Source organism: Bos indicus, chromosome 4 (assembly GCF_029378745.1).
Source record: "Bos indicus isolate NIAB-ARS_2022 breed Sahiwal x Tharparkar chromosome 4, NIAB-ARS_B.indTharparkar_mat_pri_1.0, whole genome shotgun sequence".
Lineage (NCBI taxonomy): Eukaryota > Metazoa > Chordata > Mammalia > Artiodactyla > Bovidae > Bos > Bos indicus.
Window position 1 is genome coordinate 35862556 of NC_091763.1, and position 21043 is coordinate 35883598.

General features: G+C 36.6%; 1 protein-coding gene across 2 annotated transcripts in view; it reads left to right on the forward strand.

Annotated features, from left to right (window-relative positions):
* Positions 1 to 21043, forward strand: part of SEMA3D (semaphorin 3D) — a 230242-nt gene that overhangs the window by 157391 nt on the left and 51808 nt on the right. For both annotated transcript variants that reach the window (XM_019958589.2, XM_070787656.1), the window contains one exon: positions 8884 to 9026. In XM_019958589.2, the coding sequence (XP_019814148.1) occupies positions 8884 to 9026 (143 nt within the window). The remainder of the gene's footprint in view (positions 1 to 8883; positions 9027 to 21043) is intronic.

Consider the following 21043-nt stretch of genomic DNA (forward strand, 5'->3'; position numbering starts at 1 on the left):
CTGCTCTTGCAGCCTCATTACAATCAGGGTCCATATCGCCATGCCATGTTGGGCAACAGCAAACTGAAGATGTGCGTCTGCTTGTGGAGACCACAGCAAATAGAGAACATGTGGGTTAGGCAAGCAATGTGGAAGCCCTACACAGCTGTAGCCAATATTGTGAACATTTGCTAAGGGATAAGCTGGCCAGAATCAGGAGAGCACAATGCGTCAGGAGACTCAGTCTGTCAGAAGCTTCCTGGTCCAAGGAAACTATGGCAGGGCAAGGGAAAAATGGTAGAAACTATATGAGATTCTTGTAAAGACATGCTAAGGGAAAAGATTGACTTGGGGGGAGGGGCATTTCTATTCTCCATTTTCAGAAGTGGCTATTTTCCAGATATAGTCAGCCTAGTATCCAAAGATAGAGGCCAGAGGAGTCATCTGGATAGTGTCAGGAATACAGGGAGACAAAAAAGCAATGGTTGTTAAAGGAGCTATGTTTGGGGGTTAGACATTATCTTATTCAACCTTCAGTTCAGTTCAGTTCAGTAGCTCAGTCGTGACCGACTCTTTGAGACCCCATGAATCGCAGCACGCCAGGACTCCCTGTCCATCACCAACTCCCGGAGTTCACTCAAACTCATGTTCATCAAGTCAGTGATGCCATCCAGCCATCTTATCCTCTGTCGTCCTCTTCTCCTCCTGCCCCAAATCCCTCCCAGCATCAGGGTCTTTTCCAATGAGTCAACTCTTCGTATGAGGTGGCCAATGGTCTGGTTGGATCTCCTTGCAGTTCAAGGGACTCTCAAGAGTCTTCTCCAACACCACAGTTCAAAAGCATCAATTCTTTGGTGCTCAGCTTTCTTCACAGTCCAACTCTCACATCCATACATGACCACTGGAAAAACCATAGCCTTGACTAGACGGACCTTTGTTGGCAAAGTAATGTCTCTGCTTTTGAATATGCTATCTAGATTTGTCTAAAGTGTACTTTTTATTAATTATGTACATAGCATAATCAGTGCAATACCTGTCATATATCACAGTGCAGTCCACAATCATATAATGCAATGTGTAAATTTTCTTGACTACTTATTTAGCATGTACATGTGAAACTCACTCCGGGGTTTTGTTCAATTACTAAGAACTGACAGGTACTTGATATTTCAAATAATGTCACCAGTGTCAATGTCTAACTACTTTCCTCTATATATTATTGCATCATTGATCACTTTGTCTAATCCAATGCCAGAAGACATAAGAAATATGAATACTGATTCCTTCTTTGAGAAATGAATCCATCTATTAAATCCATCGCCAGGAGGGTGAAAACTTGTGAAGGTGAACCCTATGGCTGTTCTAGACACAGTCTTAGGTACTTCCACACTTTTCTGTATCAACTTAATCTTAGAACACTTAAGGAAAGATACAAGTCAGAGGGATTATTCAAACACATTAGACGTTTTTCATGAGAATTTTGAGATAAAAGTAAGAAGTATGACCATTTGGATAATGAAAACAAACAATGACGCCTCAGTTGCATATGTTTCTGTTTTGTTTCCTGGAGTAGATGAGAACTTTTGTTTTAAAATTTTTATTTCCAACATGTGGAGGAAGTTTTCATTTGAAGTTTCTCTTGGAGTACTGTTGTCTATAAATTGTTTTCCACACAGAAGGATAGCATTTTTCAAAAGTGGTAGAAAAAGATACTACAAGAAGAAATAAAGGAAAATAAGCAACTCACTATGTCTTACGTCCTGTTGTAGATGTGCTCATCTGGATGAAACAATGTTCATAAGGAGAAATGAAAGTGATATGCATTTCATCAGGCCATATGGATGTATGCCATTTTCATTTGGCAGTGTCTCTTGATGTCATGCTAAAAGTTCATTTGTGAAAATGCACGATTTCAAACTCCATCCCTATTAAGGCATGTGTTTCAAATGCCAAATGGGAAAAATGTACTCTAATAAAGCACAGGTGTCTTGGGGTATGATTTTAAATTATTTAATACAACTATGCATGTCATATACTGGTGAAATGATATCTATTTTTACATAAACTTGGCAACAAGTCAGAAAAGAGTTTCTATCATAAAATACTAATATCAATATTCTAAGACATAGGACCTCAATTGAATCTGTGAGAAAGAAAACTCTCTTGCTTAAAACTGGTATTTATTTTTAACTCAAAATTACTTATTATTTAAATCACAGAATAGTGTACTGTTGGATACTAATGCTTTTTTTTTCATAATTAGATTTCTTCACGTAATAATAAATATTTGGCTTAAATACTTCCACCATTTAATTTGTTTATAGTACTCCAAAATAATTTTCTTACAGTAATAACTTTTTACATGAAAAAGAACCAACATTTAAGAGTCCAATAAGACCACAGTCACTGAATAAACACAGTAAGATCATTTATGTCATATATTAGTTGAAATTTAAAAGAAATACAACTTGGAAAAATATCTACTCTATTTTGCCCCACTAGTATTATAATTGGAGAAGGCAATGGCACCCCACTCTAGTACTGTTGCCCGGAAAATCCCATGGATGGAGGAGCCTGGTAGGCTGCAGTCCATGGGGTCGCTAAGAGTCAGACACAACTGAGTGATACTTTCCTGCATTGGAGAAGGAAATGGCAACCCACTCCAGTGTTCTTCCCTGGAGAATCCCAGGGACGGAGAAGCCTGGTAGGCAGCAGTCCATGGGGTCTCACAGAGTCGGACACGACTGAAGCGACGCAGCAATATTATAATGACATTTCTGGAATGGGGACTAGGATCATACTCTAACTTTTGACCTTTTCAAATGGCAATACCTGGCAACACCACCTGGATAATGTTTTGCATAGCCAAAGAGGCTCTTCTGTGCATTTCAACAATAGAATATGAATTAACATGTTTATTTGTATTGCTTTTAGGCAGAGTACGTTCCGTTCTGTCATAAAGCTGTGTTTTGTTTGTTGAATTTCGCAAATAAGAGAACACCAATCAGCCCATATAACTGCTGCTTCCATCTGTGTGTCTGAGGAAAGTTTTACAAACAACTCTCTCTCAGAGTAAAAATCCTTTTTACCTGTAACGATTTTCTGTTTTAAATCACTGAGATCTCTTTTTCTCTCTGAAGAGAGAAGACTGCAAATTTTGTACCACTGTTATTTTTAAAACTATAAATTTAGCTCAGTCATGGGCTTTCATGGTGGCTCAGACAGTAAAGAATCTGTCTGTGATGTGGAAGACCCGGGTTTGATCCTGGGTTGTGAAGATCCCCTGGAGAAGGGAATGGCAACCCACTCCAGTATTCTTGCCTGGAGAATCCCATGGATAGAAGAGGGTGTACAGTCCATGGGGTTGCAAAGAGTTGGACCTGACTGAGTGACTAACACTTACTGTGTTATTTTTATTTTTATTTAATTTAATTTAATTTTATTTTTTAACTTTACAATATTGTATTGGTTTTGCCATATATTTAAAAGTATAAATTCAACTCAATCATGGCAGTAGTTCTGATACTAAAATTACAAAGGGTCATCAGGCTGCAAAGAGGTAAGAACTATGATAAATTCTACTTGTGTCATCTCCATTTTAAGCTATGTATTTGTGGAGATAAAACAAGCCAATTGCATTCCTATAATTTCTGTATCAGTTCAGAAATCCTAGCTGTCCAAGGAACTCTCAAGAGTCTTCTCCAACACCACAGTTCAAAAGAATCAATTCTTCTGCACTCAGGTTTCTTTATAGTCCAACTCTCACACCCATACATGACTACTGGAAAAACCATAACTTTGACTAGATGGATCTTTGTTGGCAAAGTAACGTCTCTGCTTTTGAAGGTTGGTCATATCTTTTCTTAGGTTATGCCTAAGCTTGGTCATAACTTTTCTCCCAAGGAGTAAGCGTCTTTTAATTTCATGGCTGTAATCACCATCTGCAGTGATTTTGGAGCCCCCCAAAATAAAATCTGCCACTGTTTCCACTGTTTCTCCATCTGTTTGCCATGAAGTGATGGGATCAGATGGTATGATCTTAGTTTTCTGAATGTTGAGATTTAAGCCAACTTTTTCACTCTCCTCTTTCACTTTCATCAAGAAGCTTTTTAGTTCCTCTTCACTTTCTCCCATAAGGGTGGTGTCATCTGCATATTCGAGGTTATTGATATTTCTCCTAGCAGTCTTAATTCCAGCTTGTGCTTCATCCAGCCCAGCACTTCTCATAAGGTACTCAAGTTAAATAAGCAGGGTAACAATATACAGCCTTGACATATTCCTTTCCCTATTTGGAACCAGTCTGTTCTTCCATGTCCAGTTCTAACTGTTGCTTTCTGACCTACATACAGATTTTTAAAGAGGCAGATAAGATGGTCTGGTATTCCCATCTCTTACAGAATTTTCCACAGTTTGTTGTGTTCCACACAGTCAAAGGCTTTGGCATAGTCAATAAAGAAGAAATAGATGTTTTTCTGGAACTCTATTGCTTTTTTGATAATCCAGTGAATGTTGGCAATTTGATCTCTCATTCCTCTGCCTTTTCTAAATCCAGCTTGAACATCTGGAAGTTCACAGTTCACATACTGTTGAAGCCTGGCTTGGAGAATCAGAGCATTACTTTACTACTGTGTGAGATGAGTGCACTTGTGTGGTAGTTTGAGCATTCTTTGGCATTGCCTTTCTTTGGGATTGGAATGAAAACTGAACTTTTCAGTCCTGTGGCCACTGCTGTTTTCCAAATTTGCTGGCATATTGAGTGCAGCACTTTCACAGCATCATCTTTTAGGATTTGAAGTAACTCACCTGGAATTCCATCACCTCCACTAGCTTTGTTCATAGAGATGCTTCCTAAGGCCCACTTGACTTTGCATTCCAGGATGTCTGGCTCTAGGTGAGTGATCATGCCATCATGATTATCTGGGTCATGATCTTTTTTGTATTGTTCTTCTGTGTATTCCTGCCACCTCTTCTTAATATCTTCTGCTTCTGTTAGATCCATACCATTTCTGTCCTTTGTTGAGCCTATCTTTGCATGAAATGTTCCCTTGGTATCTCTAATTTTCTTGAAGAGATCTCTAGTCTTTCCCATTTGTTTTGTTTTCCTTTATTTCTTTGCACTGATCACTGAGGAAGGCTTTTATATCTCTCTTTCTGTTCTTTGGAACTCTGCATTCAAATGGGTATACCTTTCCTTTTCGCTTTTCTTCTTTTCACAGCTATTTTAAGGCCTCTTCAGACAGCCATTTTTGTTTTTTGCATGTATTTTTCTTGGGGATGTTCTTGATCCCTGTCTCCTGTATAATGTCATGAACCTCCATCCATAGTTCTTCAGGCATTCTGTCTATCAGATCTAATCCCTTGAATCTATTTGTCATTTCCACTGTATAATCCTAAGGGATTTGATTTTGGTCATACCTGAATGGTCTAGTGGTTTTCCCTACTTTCTTCAATTTTACTCTGAATTTGGCAATAAGGAGTTCATGATCTGAGCCATAGTCAGCTCCCGGTCTTGTTTTTGCTGACTGTATAGAACTTCTCCATCTTTGACCGTAAAGAATATAATCAATCTGATTTCAGTATTGACCATCTATCTGGTGACGTCCATTTGTAGAGTCTTCTTTTGTTTGTTTGAAGAGGGTGTTTGCTATGACCAGTGCATTTTCTTGGCAAAACTTTATTAGCCTTTGCCCTGCTTCATTCTCTACTCCAAGGCCAAAGTTGCCTGTTACTCCAGGGGTTTCTTGACTTCCTACTTTTGCATTCCAGTCCCCTTAAGGAAAAGGATATCTTTTGGGGGTGTTAATTCTAAAAGGTCTTGTAGGTCTTCATAGAACCATTTTAGCTTCTTCAGCATTACTGGTCATGGCGTAGACTCGGATTACCGTGATGTAGAATGGTTTGCCTTGGAAACAAACAGAGATCATTCTGTCATTTTTGAGATTGCATCCAAGTACTGCATTTTGGAGTCTTTTGTTGATTATGGTGGCTACTCCATTTCTTCTAAGAGATTCTTGTCCACAGTAGTAGATATAATGGTCATCTGAGTTAAATTCACCCATTTCAGTCCATTTTAGTTTGCTAATTCCTAAAATGTCAACGTTTACTCTTGCCATCTCCTATTTGACCACTTCCAATTTGCCTTGATTCATGGACCTAACATTCCAGGTTCCTATGCAATATTGCTCTTTATAGCATTGGACTTTGCTTCTATCACCAGTCACATCCACAGCTGGGTGCTGTTTTTGCTTTGGCTCCATCTCTTCATTCTTTCTGGAGTTATTTCTCCACTGATCTCCAGTAGCATATTGGGCACCTTCCCACCTGGGGAGATCATCTTTCTGTATAGTTTCCATTTTATTCCTTTTTTGTCCCAGTCTAATTATGAATAATTTGTATTAAAGTCTTCACTCTTCCTGTCCATCCATGCATCTGTGTGACTGACCTAGGGTTAATGAGTCCTGTCTATGTTCTTTTCCTGTATATGAAATGGTAATCTATGGCAGTGACTCTTAAACAAGGATTTTTACAAATCCTTGTAAAAAATCACCTATAGGGTTTTATTTATTTTGTTCATATATTTTAAAAATACACATGCCAGTGCAGCAGGAGATTCGTATCCAGGTAGTCGCATTGAATTGAGGCATCTGTAAATTCAAAAAGGTGCTATATATTATTATCAATACCTGATCTGTGCCTGTGGAAACCCACAATTGGTTGTCCTTTTCTCTTCTCATTGTTCCAATCGCTTTTCAAGTCATTGGAAACATCAAGACTGGGCCTTCTTATTAGCCATATCTTGGCCTTATGTCAGTATTTTCTTAATCCAGAATGTAACTGAAGCAAAGAGTCAATTCTTGCTCACTTTGTGTTCTTGATCCTAGAACTTTTTCTTGTTCTAAGTGCCTTTGCATATAGTAGTGATCAAATATATCCTTACTTTCCATGAATATGCTGAAATCCTAATGCTACATTTATAAGAAATTTTGTTTCCACAGAGAATTTTTTTAAAGAAAACATGATATGTTTAAATCAAATATGAATTTGTGACTAGAAAAGAATTTTAACTTTGCTCAGATATTCAAAACTATTTGTGATGTATCAACAATTTAAAAGCAGGGCTGGAGGGAAAAACAAAAATCCTTCAGTAGAATTGTTAATGGACCTTGCTAACTTAAGATTAATTAAAAAATAAAAGTTTTTAAATGCTACATGATTTTCTAAAAATTTTTTTGTGTAATTTAGAACCATATCAAAATGAGATTATTGAGAGCATAAAAATCCACTGGAGTTCTAAGTTCCAGGGAAAGAACAGGGGAATAACAAAGAATAAAAGGGAGAAAGTTCATGCACATACTTCCCACCCACCCACCCCAGTCTTTTCCTCTTAAGGTTTCACATTTAAGCAGAGAAGAGACTGGATGGGAGACCCAGGGTTGACCCAGAGAGGCTGCGATGATAAAGACTGAACTACTCATCACTTAGAATCAAACTTTAACTTTTGTCTGTTGAAGGAGTCTATTATGAAGTGTTGTTTGCTGGGCTACTGATCAACTGTTCTGTATTTGCAGGGGCATGGTTTTTAATACCGTGGGGTACCCGGCAATCAGGGCCCTGATCAAAACAAAGGCAGTGTTACTTTTTCACCTCCTACTTATTATATTTATTTTTTGGGAAACTTTGTTTTCTCTCGTTCCTGCTTCTACATCCTAAACAGTGCTCATTGCTTTCTTCCAGGCATCTTGTATATTCTACTTAATTGAAGTCCTTTACTCCCAATTAACCAATTTTTGTCTTTGCTTTAATCAAATGATTTTTATTAATCAAAGTGTTTATTTCTGAACTAGTATCATCCAATTACAGATCTGTTACTCCCAGATCTGTATGTTAACCATATAAATGGTTAACTCCCATTTATATAAAACTAAGACTTAAAAGGCCAAGTACTTTTTAAACAAGGCATTAGTAACCCAAATTGACTTGTCACTGATGCAACTGCAAAGGAGTTAATTGTATTGTCATTATTTTTTTGCTTGATATGCATCATGGACAATTTTCCCTGCCAGTACATTTAGAATTGCTTCATTTTTAATAACTACATGTTATACTATTGATACCAATTGTGTGAATATGCTCAATTTTCCATCATCTCTTGTTTGTGGCCCTAATCATTATTATTATCATCCCAGTCATTTTAATAATGAATAACATTTATTTAATCCTTATTATGTATCAGACACTACTGGATAGTAAATGCTTTATATGTATTAATTTACTTGATTATCATATTAGTGACCCTAGATATGATGATATTGGTAACCTCATATTAGGTATGAGAAAATTGAGGAATAAGTGGCAGAGACAGGATATAAACTTGGAAAGAGTGTCCTCAGAGCCAACACTGAAGTCAACCCAAGCATTTTACTGGTTGGTTGAATATTTTTTGGCAGTTACACAAACTATAGCAAATAACATCGTAATATATCAAAATCTGAGATAAGTTTATAGTTTTTCCTTAGCTCTTCATAATGGAAACTGGTTAAAAAAAGCAGTCATAAAAAAGGAAAATATTAAAGTCCAATCATAAACAAGGAAAATATAAAATCGTTGACTCTCTAGGTTTGAAAAAATGACTTTATGTGTAATTCAGTTGAATTGAGATAATTATTAATCTCAGCCAGTCATGTTCTCACCTGGTCTCTGGAGTCCTAAAGAACTTGTTCAAGACTTCTTTGTGCTAATACCTGTTTCTACTTTGTGTCATGTTTATTATGCATATACTTCATTTCCGCATTTCATTCATGTTTTTTATTCTGCTGCTAATTGTTTTACATACAAAAGATACTAGTATTATTGTAGCTGAATTATTTCAGTATTTTAATGTAGAGCTTCTTTTCTTCCTAACAGGAGCAAAATTTATTGGAACTTTCCCCATCCCAGACACCTATAATCCAGATGATGATAAAGTATATTTCTTTTTTCGTGAATCATCTCAAGAAGGAAGTACTTCTGATAAGACCATCCTTTCTCGAGTTGGAAGAGTTTGTAAGGTAAGATATATTTGTTTTACTTTAGGCATATGTGTATATGTATGAATAATTAACCATGTAATTTTGAAGTTAATCCCATTATTCCTAAATGGCAGAGTAAATTCATGTTATCCTATACGTATAATTTTTGAGATCCAAAAGGGAAAAGAATTAAAAATTTTCCAATGTTAAAAATTATTTTTTCCAATCCCTGAGCTGTTTGCAGGTTTGAGTTAACTCTGCTTGGCAGTTTGCTCCTTTTATTGGTGGGCTATACCTCTGCCAGTTATCACTATTCCCAGTAAGACCACTGCATTGTCCTGATCCATGGACATTAAAATGTTTTGTACATTAAATAATCTTATTTTTAAATAGAAAGTAACAGCATCACTAGCAGAATCATATCCCATATTTTTTAATCAAAACACATCACATGTAAAATTATATATTTTTGCATAATAAGTTGAAAATGTGGTTGTAATCTTACTATTTAGATATTTTCTAGAGCATTAATCTAGATTAGGTTCTGAGAGAAAAACATGATAAGAAGGAAACACAAATAAACCAAAAAATAAAACATTTATTTTGAAGAAAACTGAAATTTTTAATACTACCATTTTGTGGAAATTACAAGAAAACAGAAACTCTATGAAACACTTCCATTTTGTGCCGTCAAAGTTGTCATGTAAATAAATACAGAATAAAAATACTACTGCAATCATACTTTACAGCATATTCTTTTGTTAGTTGGATTTATCTTCACTAAAATCACTTTTCTTAAATATCCAGACACCTTCGGCATTAACTCAGTTATTAAGAGGAAGAGCTGTTAACTTAATAAATACTCTCAGCGGGAAGGTTTCTTTGGTCTTGTACAAACTTTTCATTTTCTTCCATCTGAGCCTATCACTTTTTTTTCTCAACCTGTGCCCTCAGGCTTTTGAACACTTTCAGGGACAGAAATACAAACCTGCATTGCCCTTAAGAGTGCTAATGAAAACACAGTTTTTGAAAGAGGCCAAACTTGTGAATGCAGATCATTCTTTATCTAGCGTCCTAGCCAGTAATGCTGTCTCCCATTGATCCCTTCACCCCCAGGGGACAGTCTCTGAAAAGCATCCTCATTCTTTCAGAGTCTTAAGAATTCACAGTCATTTCTCTTGAAGTCTCTCTCCTGGAGATGAATGGCCATTGCTTGGAGTAGTCATAGTATGTGAGTGTACTGAAGCATGCCTTAGCACAACAGTACCCCAGCCCAGAGGCTGTGCTGTGGATGGACATCATTTGTATAAATGAACCACGATAAGTATGTCACAAGAGATTTACAACAGTTAGATGTATTTTAACAGTCACTTTGTGATGAACACATATAACAAGTATTAGCTTTGTGAACGAGTCCAATACTTATTTCTTGATAGGTTGATTCCATTTGATAGAAATTTGTTTATAACAAAGTCATGTTTTTACCCTCATATTAAATATACTGAAAGTTGACTTTAGAGGTGGAGAAATACATAGGTTGCCCCATTTATACATTTGTATTATAAAAATATAATCTAGACTTTAAGTATCAGCATGGGTTATTTTATTTATGAACAAACTCCTATAGAACTAAAAAAACAGAGACTAAAATATGAGTCTTTCCATCACAAAAAACTTCTGAGACCACACAGCAAGATTTTGCCGTGCTATTGTGTTTGGATAAAAAAAGCTAACAAATTGTGAGATCAAATAAGAACATGTGATGGATGAATTTCCTTAAAAAAAATAAGGAGATAATAGTGGTTATTCTTTTTTTTTTTTTTTTTTTGAAGGTTAAGTGACTTCTTTATTTATTTAAATTTAAATTGATTTATTTTAATGGGAGGCTAATTACTTTACAATATTGTATTGGTTTTGCCATACATCAACATGAATCCTCCAGGTGTACACATGTTCCCAATCCTGAACCCCCCTCCCACCTCCCTCCTGGTACCATCCCTCTGGGTCATCCTAGTGCACCAGCCCCAAGCATCCAAGATGGTAACAATAACCCTGTATGCGAGACAGCAAAAGAGGTTATTCTTAAATTGATGCATCTCTTTACTCAATCCCTGTCTTCAGTTAACACCTTCTTCAGAATTTCCTGCCACACATATGATCTACTGGTCAGTGTTTACAATATTTGGCTCTAAATGCATCTTTGTAATTTCTTAATTTCCTTCCTGCCCTGTCCAAGTTTTTAACTTGCCTAATAATTTAGGATTAGCTTAGTAAAAAGTGAGCACTCCTAAGTAAAGATTTCACTGACAAGATTAAAAATGATTTGAAATCTTAAAAAAAAAAGTCCTTTTTCACATACAAAATATTTTTGTGACAGTTTTGGGAATATATTTATTTCTCTGTTTCTTTTTTTTTTTTTTTTTTTACTCCAGGAGGTTATTATAATACTGTTTTTCTGTTTTCAACAAATAGTAACATAATGTATGTCTATGCTGTGAAACAAAATGATGGTCAATTAACAAAGATCTAAGAAGGAAGAGAACATGCTAGAGAGAGTTAAGACTAACTGTGTCCACTGTACTGAATTTACAAAGCTTTTCAGTAACATGAGAGTCCTTTATACTATTTGTTCCACCAGGATATCCTTATTCCACAAGGATATTTTTTAGGAAATATTAAGCTTTTGTTGTTCTTGTTGTTCTTGTTTTGTTTTCTTTTCTGGGGGCTTCCTTTGTAGCTCAGCTGGTCAAGAAATGCCTGCAATGCAGGAGACCCCAGTTCAGTTCCTAGGTTGGGAAGATCTGCTGGAGAAGGGATAGGCTACCCACCCCAGTATTCCTGGGCTTCCCTGGTGGCTCAGGTGTTAAAGAATCTGCCCACAATGCGGGAGACCTGGGTTCAATCCCTGGGTTGGAAAGATTCCCCTAAAAAAGGGAATGGCTACCCACTCCAATATTCTGGCCTAGATAATTCCATGGACTATACAGGTCACAAAGAGTCAGACACAACTGAGAGACTTTCATTTTCAGTTTTACCTGAGAACTTTCAGCCCAGTGAAAAACTGTTGACATTTTCAGAGCTCCCTACCTCTACAGCTACTAAAGTAAAAGTTGTTTTATTGACCTGACAAAAGAATTACTATTAGACTGAGTGGTAGAGGAACTGGATATCAAATTGCCAACATCTGCTAGATCATTGGGAAAACTAGAGAGTTCCAGAAAAACATCTATTTCTGCTTTATTGACTATGCCAAAGCCTTTGACTGTGTGGATCACAATAAACTGTCGAAAATTCTGAAAGAGATGGGAATACCAGACCACCTGACCTGCCTCTTGAGAAACCTATATGCAGGTCAGGAAGCAACAGTTAGAACTGGACATGGAACAACAGACTGGTTCCAAATAGGAAAAGGAGTACGTCAAGGCTATATATTGTCACCCTGCTTAATTAACTTATATGCAGGGTACATCATGAGAAACGCTGGGCTGGATGAAGCACAAGCTGGAATCAAGATTGCTGGGAGAAGTATCAATAACCTCAGATATGCAGATGACACCACCCTTATAGCAGAAAGTGAAGAGGAACTACAAGCCTCTTGATGAAGGTGAAAGAGGAGAGTGGAAAAGTTGGCTTAAAGCTCAACATTCAGAAAACTAAGATCATGGCATCCAGTCCCATCACTTCATGGCAAATAGATGGGGAAACAGTGGAAACAGTGTCAGACTTTATTTTTGGGGGCTCCAAAATCACTGCAGATGGTGACTGCAACCATGAAATTAAAAGACGCTTACTCCTTGGAAGGAAAGTTTTGACCAAACTAGACAGCATATTAAAAAGCAGAGACATTACTTTGTCAACAGAGGTCCATCTAGTCAAGGCTATGGTTTTTCTAGTAGTCATATAAGGATGTGAAAGTTGGACTATAAAGAAAGCTGAGTGCAGAATAATTAATGCTTTTGAACCATGGTGTTGGAGAAGACTCTTGAGAGTCCCTTGGACTACAAAGAGAGCCAGCCAGTCCATCCTAAAGGATATCAGTCCTGGGTGTTCATTGGAAGGACTGATGCTAAAGCTGAAACTCCAGTAATTTGGCCACCTGAGACGAAGAGCTGACTCATTTGAAAAGACCCTGATTCTAGGAAAGATTGAGGGAGGGAGGAGAAGGAGACCACAGAGGATAAGATGGTTGGATGGCATCACTGACTCAATGGGCATGAGTTTGGGTAGACTCTGGGAGTTGGTGATGGACAGGGAGGCCTGGCGTCCTGCAGTTCATGGAGTCACAAAGAGTCAGACATGACTGAGTGACTTAACTGACTGAGTGGTATATTGTGATGGGCAGGGAGGAGATTTTGGAAATAGGCAAAAGTTACACAAAAGTGAACAAAGGACTGTTTACACAATAAGGGTGAATCTTTTTGTAACCCATTCCTTTATTATTTTATCATTTCATTATTTCAACAACAAAACATAAGTTCTGTGCAAACTGCAGTATACTAGATGCTGGGAAGTAAGTAAATTACTGTCCATCTTCTTTAATACCTTACAATACAGGTGAGGGTAATTGAGATACAAGCAAATAATCACAGTGGAAGGAAAGTTATGACCAACTTAGGTAGCATATTCAAAAGCAGAGACATTACTTTGCCAACAAAGGTTCGTCTAGTCAAGGCTATGGTTTTTCCTATGGTCATTATGGATGTGAGAGTTGGACTGTGAAGAAGGCTGAGCGCCGAAGAATTGATGCTTTTGAACTGTGGTGTTGGAGAAGACTCTTGAGGGTCCCTTGGACTGCAAGGAGATCCAACCAGTCCATTCTGAAGGAGATCAGCCCTGGGATTTTTTTGGAAGGAATGATGCTAAAGCTGAAACTCCAGTACTTTGGCCACCTCATGCAAAGAGTTGACTCATTGGAAAAGACTCTGGTGCTGGGAGGGATTGTGGGCAGGAGGAGAAGGGGATGACAGAGGATGAGATGGCTGGATGGCATCACCGACTCAATGGACGTGAGTCTGAGTGAACTCTGGGAGTTGGTGATGGACAGGGAGGCCTGGCATGCTACAATTCATGGGGTCACAAAGAGTCGGACACGACTGAGCGACTGAACTGAATGTGATCAAGGTCAGACTGAGAACTCTATGCACTTCATGAAGCCTAATAATTGAGAGGTAGAAGGACTACACCAAGGGCAGGAAAGGAGGATAGGCATTTCAGGCAGCCTTGTGACAAAATACATTTTGTTTACAGAACAGTGATATCTTGTTGTCAGTGGAAATTGAGAGATGGTGGGGAGCAATGTTATCTCTTAAATTGTGGTTAATTGGATGATAAACAGTATTATTTTCATATTAAAGAGTTTCAATTCTATCATTCAGACAATGAGTAGTTATAAATGTTTTTAGGAAGAGAAGTGACCTCTAGGTATTTAGCAGTTCTTTGAGGAATGCATCTGCATTGAGAAATATTTGTGACTGAGAGACCTGTTAGGTAGTTTCCCAAAGAAAGTAAGAACGAAGAAATAAGGTAAGTTCAAGAGATATTTTTAAAATAGAATGTATGTTAATTTCTAAAAGGTCCTAAATTTACTACCACTCTTATTTATTGCTTGGTGTAGAAAAGTGTTGTCCAATAGAACTTGCTGCAATGATGGGAATGTTCTGTATCAGAATGTTCTGTATCAGAATGTTCTCTATAGCATAGTAGCCAGGTGGCTATTAGTGATCACATACGCCTAATATGACTAATATAGCTAAAGAACTTAATTTTTGGTGTTATTTAATTTTAATTAATTGCAATTTAAATAGCCTTGTATGATTAGTGGCTACAATATAGACTATCAAAACATTCATTTACTTAACACATTTATTGGTAACCAGCCTTCTACAGGGCATTTCTAAACAATAGTCTGATAGAAGTCTTAAAAAAATCACACTTGGGCTCACTGAGCTTATAACCTAGTGCATGATATATGAATGAAACAAGAAAGCACATAGATTGACACATAATTGGAAGGTGTGATAAATGCTATAATGGAAAAATCACAGGGTGCAATTGGAAAAATAAGTAAACTTTAGATTGGAAATGGAGGGTCTTTCTGAGAAATTGACTTTTGAATCAGATGATAAAAATGATTAGGAAGTTGTAGGGCAAAGGTGACAGGGATGATGAAGAACATCACAGGCAGAAGGAAGAGCGCATGTGAAATCTCAGAGGTGGGAAAAAACACTTAAGAAATAAAAAGAGGTTTACTGTGATTGGAGCAAAACAGATGCATTGAAAATGAGCAGGATAGTGGTCATTTCCTTTTAAACAATGTATAAAATTTCACCAGTCTTCAGAAGTCTTATTTCCCCAACCATAATTAGAATTGACTGATACTGCAGGTATTGACTCCATGATGTATATGAAAGGCTGCCACAACTTCCTGTCTTACTAGATCCTCCATGCATTTTAATTCTCCCTTACTGCTGTTCCAGAGACCTTGATACCAGTCGTGTAGAAAAGAGACTCCTATACTCTTAGTAACTGTGGTTACCAGAAGATAAGGCAGATATTAGGAAAATGCACAAAGAGATACATTCTGATATTTAAGATAAGAAACACCAAGAAAAGTTTATGGGCATAAATTTTATATTTGACCATATTGAACTTGATGTTCTCAGTTATGCTGCCATAATAACCAGTTGAAAATATAAAACCTGAGACTCAGTAATGTCTAGATTCATGAATGTTGAAATCACCAGTGTATTGGTAGTTCTTGAAGTCATGGCAATGTCTGAAATTGCCCAGGAAGATTTGTAGTACAAGATCAAAGGGCAAGGACAAAATCCTGAGGGACAATAATATTTGAGAAAGAGCAGAGTGAAATGTTCACAAAGGGATTGAGAAGGAATAGTTTGATAGCAGGTAGAGAACTAGACAAGAATGTTGTCAAAAGTCAGGGATAGAAACTGTTTGAAGAAGAAAGTAATGTCAGATACTGACATGTCTGACATTGTCAGGTATAATTATGACTAAAATTCAGGTATTAGTTTTGGCAGTAAGAATATAATCAGTAACTTTTGCCCAAATGATACAAATCATTTGCCCAATTTAAAGTGAAATCTAGGCTTACATCTCTGCTGTACTTTTTTTCTAGCTCAGTTTCTTAGCCTAGATAATGAGGACACTCAATTCTTCCATGACTGGTTTACCACACAAATGAAAGGCTTGAATGGGATCACATAAATTTGGATATGACAGATACAGAGGAAAGTACTAGAAAACAAGGGATACTTATACAGTGTTCAAGCAGTTAACCATCTAAGAGATTGACATGTAAGTAATGTGAGTACATGATCATACTGTCTTAAATTACATGTCAAAAATCATGCATACACACACATCATATGCACACACTTTTGGAGTCAGATCAATTAACTGCTTAGGAATGTGAGATAATAGTGTGTGTATATTGTGGGGGGTTTGGTGGTGGTGAGAGGCAGATTAGTTACTGAGAAGAGATGATGGTATTTTACTAATTTTAAATGTTAAAATTATGATTATTACTTTCCCATCATTTTTAGCAATATTTGTGCTTTGAGGATGGATCTTATTTCTGCATAGAGTCAAAGAATTTGCAGACATCTCCTGGTGGCTCAGATGGTAAAGAATCTGCCTGCAATGTGGTAGACCTGGGTTCAATCCTTGGGTTGGGAAGTTCCCCTGGAGAAGGGAATGGCAACCTGCTCCAGTATTTTTGTCTGGAAAATCTCATGCACAGAGGAGCCTGGTGGAGTACAGTCCATGGGGTCACAAAGAGTCAAACATGACTAAGCAACTAACACCCACTGGTGAAAATTATGTGAACAATTTAAACAATGCAAATTTTAGACAAGAAATAGGAATGAGAGATTCACTAAATAGTAAAGAAACTCACCTAGAAGATAATTTCATAGGATGCTGTTGATCAATGACAGCCTCAGGAGAGTAAGTACCTTCATTCAAAGAATCTCTTCAAAGAGAGTATGATTATCATTATAAATGGCAGTAAATCTAACAAATTGTTTTCCAGTAGTGTCACTACATTCTAGTCAAACTACTTATTCAGTTTTCTCAAATTTAAAATAAGGTGTTTAGCCTAGAGTGTTTTTTAAAGTCTTTGCCAGGCTCTATAATTCTTGGATTTGAACAGTCAGTATTTTCAAGTACTAAATGGTGCACCTTATACCGTGGACTGCTCCCATGATGGTAAATTACACAAATCTTTGTGGTGAGGTAATAAATGCTAACTGAAATAGTAGGTGAAACTGCATGAAATAAACCTTCTGAAAAGATTTATGTCTATTTACTTTGCAAGCTAGTCCTTTCTGATGTGATGTTTATTACTGTGTGTGTGTGTGTGTCTGTCTGTCTGTCTGTGTTTCTTTTCAAAACCCACCTTGTAATGTATGGAAATACCAGTCAGGTTAGTGGAGCTTGCTTGCAACTTTCTGCCTCAAGTTTGTTTTGCATTATTTTTGGATTCTATTCATTTAGCTTACTTATGCTAGCCACTCCAGATTCCAGCTGCAGGTTGTGCCAGCTCTCTTTTTGTCCTGCGGTATTTCCTTTTGTCCACGCCAGGAATTCAGCTTGGATGGACCTTTCACATAACTTGCCTGGGGGTCTAATTAATAGCCCTTTTGCTTCGATTCTACTTGCATTGTCTATTTTGATATATGGTCCTATTTGGACAATTACTGCCTTTGAAGATTTGTGTTTTTAGGCTGATGACACTTTCGTATTTATTGATCTCCCTCTTGTTTCTTTTTTTGCTTACTTACAGCTTGTCGCTTACAACCTAATGAGAGATTTAGAGCCCAGAGTTACAGATGTGCTTTTGCTTCACTTCCATCTGTTTTCCTGTCAGAAATTCCTAGGCAAGGGTTTATACTTTTGGCTGTAGCTTTTTTTTACTTTTTTTTAAATTTAATGAACTCTGATCCTACCTGAAAAAGACTGCAGAATGTGCCTAGATATGCCTAAATTTACTCTGTTAAACCTTCTTAGACAGTGATTTTTTGAACACAGTGTATTACCCGAGTCCTGCATTACTAATAATCTTTTTGAAGTAGTTAGAAAAACATGTTCTCCATTTTGGTTCTCCAACGACAAATCAAAAACAATCATCTCTAAACACTAGAGTTCTTTTCAAAAGAAAAGAAAAGAAATTTTTTTTCTTGAAATCCTATTCAGAAGTTATCCCTTCAAAACCACCATGTTCAATATCTGTCATCCAAGTTTTTTGTTTGTTTTTTCTTCTCCCCTTTGAGATATTCAAGTTTCCCTAGTTTTGCTTCTTTTATTACCAAGGTATTTCAAGATTATTAGTAGATAAATAGAAGACTCATTATTATTTTTCTTTTCTGCTTTTATTTTTAGTGGTCATAACGTGTTTTGCATCTCTATGAAATAGTTAAAGGAAACACAGTTAGGACATATTGTTGAAGAAGTCATATGCAGAAAAGGAAAGTAAAACATAGTTTTCTCATTTGATTCAGTGGGTTTCACGTCACTATTTTCCATGAGTTCTTTAATGTATTAGAATATCCTCATTTAAGCTCTTCCTCGCAGTATAACAATGTATTTTAATACATATGGTATGTCTTTCTAATTGGTCTCCTGGGAATCTTACTCTGGTTTTGACTTTTTATTTCTATCACATGATGATCATAGTTTCAAGCTTCTAAATAGGCCATCCTGCATTTGGATCACCCTTATCATTATTGACATATATAGCCTATTTAGATCATCCATATTAAGTTTACCATTTCTAAATTTTGTCCCTAGAATAATTCAGTGAAGAGTGAGGCACCCAGAGAGAAATACATTGAACAATTGCTCTGAAATGTTAGTTACTATGATCTTATCTCCAGAATTTCCTGGTGCAAATGGGTGATTTGAAGCTATATCTCAATACAAGATTATTTAAAATCTGCAAGGTACAGCAGTTATAAATGACAAATCAGATACAGAATATGAGTGATGTTTTAAAATATTATTCAACAGGCATTAAAGACACAGAAGTATTAACTTGCCTTGATATTTTTGAATTTGTAAAAAGGATCAATAGAAAGCCTGTATGTTTATCTCAATGTGATAGTGTCAGTTATAGAAAAAAAATGTTTTGTATTTTAATATTTAGATCATACTTCAGAAGAAAGTGGGTGGTGTTAGTTCAAGATAAAATCTCTGAGTATAAATGTTATTGACAGCTAGAATGGTGGATAGGGGTGCACAAACGTGCCTAGATTATGGTTTTTAAAGTGCTTCAGGGAATTGCATTCTCTTGTCTGCACAAAGATGCAGGAGAGTTCCATTAGGCAAAATAACTTTTAATCAAAGGAGAATTTATAACCTCTGACTTAACCATCAAACTGTTTTTCTTAAGTGTTTAAGATGTTTATTTATTTGAAAAGTCTGGTGTCCTTCAAATTTAACTAATTAATATGGTTACAGATTTCTGAATGCACATCTGTATTTTAATTGAATACACTGTGTTCAATGTTCACAAATGTCTTGGAGATTTCACTGATTTACAGAATCTTGAGGATTTAAGAGCATAGGAGCTGAACAGCAGTTAATACACTAAGAGCTTCTGTTTCTCAGTATAAAGGTGAACATGACAATATTTATAAAGTGTTGAGAGATCCTTGGAAAGGATGTTATACAGAGATAAAATCATGTTTAACAGATGAACCCAGCATAGTGACCTAAAGGTCAAAAGATACACTCAATAAAAGTTCATGTGTGACAGCTTGTAGCTACTCTATGTGTCCATGTAAGATTTATAAGGACTTGAGTTTGCTGTGACAGAAGAAGGAAAATGGAATCACCATTAACCTGCCTCCTGGCTGATCTCCCCATTAGGAGATTCCAGGATTAGAAGATCATAGTATTTTATAATATGCAGCTATTACCCAATCAAATGATTCAGAGATACTCTATTTTAAACTGCACAAAAATTGTGAATTGTTTTTCATTTAAAAAATTTTTGGTTTTTATTAATCACTTTAAAGTTAAGAAATATGGCAAACATGTAAAAAACTATAGAGAATGAAAAAACAGGCACCTTCTACACTCACTACCCACATTGTACACATGTGGTTGGGTTTGTTTACATTTAATTTCATTGGTACTTTCATCTGCATCTTTGTGGAGAGGATGGCAAGGCTCTTGGCAAGTCTAACCACAAAGAAGCTGTGGAGTGGAAACACAGAACTGACCAATGACTAAAAGCTGCTGATTTTGACATCTCAATAATAAATCTACAGTGTTAGTGAGATAGTTGTGTTCTTTAGAACCTCACAAAAATAAGCAAGGAGGTGACAGTTTAGTACAAAAGTGGTTACTTCCCTTTCAGCCCTCTTCTGGGCTTAAAGTTCTCAGGGGGGATTTTGTGGATTTGCAAACAAATCCAGAGACTGAGAGCTGGCCCACAAAATCAGTCAACTGACACTTCTCTGCAGGAGAAATACAACTCCTTGTGAACTGAACTTTGCCATCCCAGGTCATGCTTCTGGATGTCTGTAAGAGTTACTATCCAGACATTAAATGCTTATAATCCATTCCTGAGAGCTATTATCCCAGAAACTATACTTGTTTTCCCGTTGACAGCAGGTGGCTTTCATCTTTGACCTGGATTTTTGTGTTTGTTTTTATCTTTTTATTCCTTGAGAGGCCACGCATGGCGGCTCAATGGGTAGGCAAGAACCTTTAAAGATTCTTTTGCTCAAAGGACTGCAGTTTCTATTTGTCAGATTGAAAAAAAAAAATTCAGGTACAGTATAAATCTCTTTTCTTTTCAACAAATTTGGAGCTAAGAGAATAGGTAGAGTTTTTGATGGTTTGTCTTAAAATATGGGTGATAACTGCAAATATAAAGAGGGATGGTGTTTGAAAATGAGCCATTTCTTATCACTTTTATCTAATATTATGTTGAAAAGAGAATGTGATTGCTCATTGTTACAATGACATAGTAATGTGTACAGTGTTAAAGGAATGTCATGGAGCGAATACTTGATACTATCTGCTTA